Source organism: Citrus clementina, unplaced genomic scaffold (genome assembly GCF_000493195.1).
Source record: "Citrus clementina cultivar Clemenules unplaced genomic scaffold, Citrus_clementina_v1.0 scaffold_5, whole genome shotgun sequence".
NCBI lineage: Eukaryota > Viridiplantae > Streptophyta > Magnoliopsida > Sapindales > Rutaceae > Citrus > Citrus x clementina.
The window spans coordinates 13,776,558-13,780,500 of NW_006262201.1; the positions used below are offsets into that span (position 1 = coordinate 13,776,558).

Here is a 3,943-nt window from a genome sequence, read left to right on the forward strand (position 1 = left end):
TATTGAATATAAATGAATTAAATTATTTTTAATCTAATTCATTGAATATACTTAATTAAGTTTCTATAATGCTATGATTAAATTTACGGCATCAATGCCGTGATTAAACCTAAATTATGTAAACGAAACATAAAACTTGTAAACCAATATTAACTGTAAAATAAAAAATAAATTTTAATAAGACTTGTAAATGGAAGCTAAAATGAGTAAATTAATATAAAATTGATAAATTGATGTATTATTAGTAAATAAAACAAAAACTTGCAAATATAACATAAAACTTGTAAATCGATATTAAGTGTAAAATAAACATAATTTTTAGAAATAAACATAAAATTTGTAAATGGAAGATAAAACAAGTAAATTAATATAAAACTAATAAATTGATGTACTATATATTAGTAAACAAAACAAAATAAGTATACAAATGCCCTGGAATAAATATAGAATTTATGATTAAACCAATTCAGTAAAACTTATTCCACCTTTTTTTCAGTATGATTTTTTGGTTTAATTAATAAGTAATTTTTTCTTTGTTTAATTAAAGAAAATATTTTTTTTTGTAAATGAATAAAATATTTTTCACTAAAATTCTATAGAAACAATGTTAATTTCATAAATAATTAATAATCTTGTATGAATTTACTAGTTTTATTTTACATTTACTTGTTTTATGTATAATTTACAGTATTTATATTTATCACGGTATTGATGTCGTAATTTTTATTATAGAATTTTTCTTAAGTTAATGTAACATGAATATTATTTAATTAAGTAGACGGGTACAATGCATTTATTATTTTGGTTAATTGAATGTATAGTTTAATTCATATTCAATATTGGAAAAATGCATTGAATGTTTAATTATTAAACGTATATTAATTGAATTGTAATAGCTCTGTAAATTAATAAGTTATTAATTTATTGATTAATTACTGTCTTTTTCAATTAATAGATTTTACATGGTCCGAACCATATTAATTTATAGAGGTTCTACTTGCATTTATCGACTAATTTGAATTTCCTAATTTATTTAATAAATATAGTGAAATATAATTTAATTGATTATTTTTCCACATAGAGCAAAGGGTTGAAATCTTTCAAAAGCAAATTCTCTTTGCCTGTAGTTAGAAGGTGACGTCTTATTGGTTTCTATATTTTGTTAAATTACTACTAGTTCGGATAATTTATTCATTGTACCATTTTCCAGACATCTCTTTAGATTCTATAAGGTACTTTAACATGTAATACTTATTATATCTTTAGGAATATTATCCTTTTCTAATCTCTTTTGTATAAGATAGAGTATACATTAATTGATCTTTATATCCTATTAATCTATTATACGAAGAGTTGTATTTATTTACTTCTAATTCTTTTATTATTCCAATTATATTCATCCCTTTACTTAATAGATAAAAATCTATTATAATCGATTACAAGTTCATCAATATTCGTCAATGGATTGATATTCCTGGCAGGTCCTAGAGTGCCTGTCAAGGGCGCTAGCGCATACCCGGGGGCGATCATCACCACCTGCACCTCACATCTCGACGTAGTGGAACATTTAAATATCTATTTTTTATTATTATGAGTTCTCCAACTCTAAATTTATGATTTTATGATAGATACAGTTGCACTAATTGTTTAATATCTAAATCTAATTGTTCTAATAAACAATATTGTATATGCCTTATTATATTATTTGTTATATTATCATAATCTAATATTAAATCATATATTGCATCTCCATTCAATTAATAAATGTTCTATCGATTTTTATTTTTGATTTTGAAATAATCTAGTACGTGACTTGTTATATTGATAGTACAAATTGATATAATCCCCATTCGAATATAAATTTATATAAGTAATTTTTTAAAAAATTTTGAACAAACAACTTGGCTTTAATGCCATTTCATGAGGGTATAAATGAACAATTTTTTAATATTGAAGAATTTTTTGCAATTTAGTTTTGACAAAATGCATGACTTTGTAGGGGTGGCAAAAATACCCGTTCGGTCTGGACCCAAGCATTGTGGGCCAAGTATGAAGCCGGGTCGGTCTTGAGTATCACTTGATAAACTAAGAGCTCGGCCCAGAACCCAAATTTTATTAAAAAAATATTATAAAATATATATTATTTTAAATATTTATATTTATGTGACTCATTTATTACATATATATAAAGTTTTAAACACTTAAAGTTTATATTTTCATATCAAATTTTATTAAAATAAATTTAAAACTTATAAAATTACCAAAAAATACAAAATATATACACATATAATATTAAAAAATATAAAATCCGGGTACCCGGATTAAAACCCGGCCCGGGCATCTAAAAATTGCATTTGGGGCGGGGTCAGGCATAACAATCAAGTCAAAATATTGAAGAGTTACCTAATAACCTGCTTAGTGTGTGTGTGTGTGTGTATAGAGAGAGAGAGAGAGACACACACAAACATATATAATTTATGGATATCATAAAATATCCATGTCTAAGAATATTTTACGCACATTTTCTTTATTGAAGTTCTAAATTTATACAAAATTTTATAAATCAAACACTTGTGTATATATTCATCCTTTCAAGAAAATAAAAACAAAAGAGAGAATTATTTATAATATTTAAATTTAGAATAGAAAATATAATCGTGTCATTGGTTCTGTAAATGGTTCAACAATATTAATCTTAACTTGACATGAAAAAAAATCATCCAAATACAGCTCATTAAATAATCATGTCAAATTTGATAATTTATACTCACTAATTCGTATTATTCTTTTGTGAGGTAATCATGTCGAATTGACAAGTCAATTCGCAACTCGTCGAATAGCCTCCTCAAATGAAAGACAACTGATTAACTCTGTATTTACAATACCTTTCAAAAAAGATGATTCTAAGGTCACACTTAACAAAGTACGTACAACGCTAGCATAGGAAAACGCAGCTGCTTCTCCAACAAAACATTTTTGCTCGCATCAGTATTATTTATTTATTAATTTCTGTGATTCTGTTAAGCCAACCTTCTCAAAAAACCTAAGGCAGTTGCCAACTGTCAAGTAGCCACGTGGCTCATTCAACTGCCTATTACGGTATAGCTGCCATTCATACTCTTAAATCTCTTGTACCGGCAGTAGTCTCAATGCTGAGATATTAAGGAGAGATAGGTACATCCGTACAAGACCACAGGTTTTCATTAGCCAAGTAGTATTGAATGAAATACATACTAAACTGAAATAACAATTATGAAACTTTTCTTTCAGTATATAGTGACACAGTATACACTTAACAAATCAGCTTCTGGTATATTATCCTATTTCATGCCTGATTCGTTCATAACTCATAATCCAAAACTGCTATATAAAATGGCATCTCGTTATGTCTCTGGGACCTACTATATGATTGGCGTTGAAATCTCCAAACACCCAATCTACTGCTATCAACGTACATGGTGACTCTTACCAGCAACATCTTCATCACTGGAACAGATTACAGAATTTTATCAAAAGTGAATGAATAATGATTGACAAGTTTCAAGCATGTAGGTCCTTGTTTGAATTCCACGCTGGAGCTTTGGCAATGCCATCGCCGGTTCCTTTTTCTGCATTGATTAAAGGATCAGTTTCACCTTCCTTCACCTGAATCCATTTCAGAAGAAGACAAGATTCAGTATTTTCATTACTTTTTATTTGGATTATGGAAAAAAAATGCATAGAATAAGCAAAAGAGAACTTATACAACTACCTGGGGCAGTTGAGATGATGTTTCACTAGCCTTCTGCTGGCTCTCAAGACTGCAACAATACGAATAAAGTACCATCCCAATTACGGCAATCAGGATACCCAAAATGTTGCGCCAGCTGAATGGATCATGAAGAAGAACATAGCCAAATGCTAGAACCAAGCATGTTTTCAGATGTCCTAGGACCTGATATGT

The 3,943-nt window shown here is 27.8% G+C and overlaps 1 protein-coding gene across 1 annotated transcript in view; it reads right to left on the minus strand.

The window, feature by feature from the left end:
• Positions 1-3,179: 3,179 nt before the first annotated feature.
• LOC18040727 (UDP-xylose transporter 3) overlaps positions 3,180-3,943 on the minus strand; it is a 4,848-nt gene continuing 4,084 nt past the window's right edge. Inside the window, exons 8-9 of the mRNA XM_006431945.2 lie at positions 3,752-3,940; positions 3,180-3,645 (exon numbers count right to left, since the gene is read on the minus strand). Of these exons, the coding sequence (XP_006432008.2) occupies positions 3,541-3,645; positions 3,752-3,940 (294 nt within the window). The 3' untranslated portion in view covers positions 3,180-3,540. The remainder of the gene's footprint in view (positions 3,646-3,751; positions 3,941-3,943) is intronic.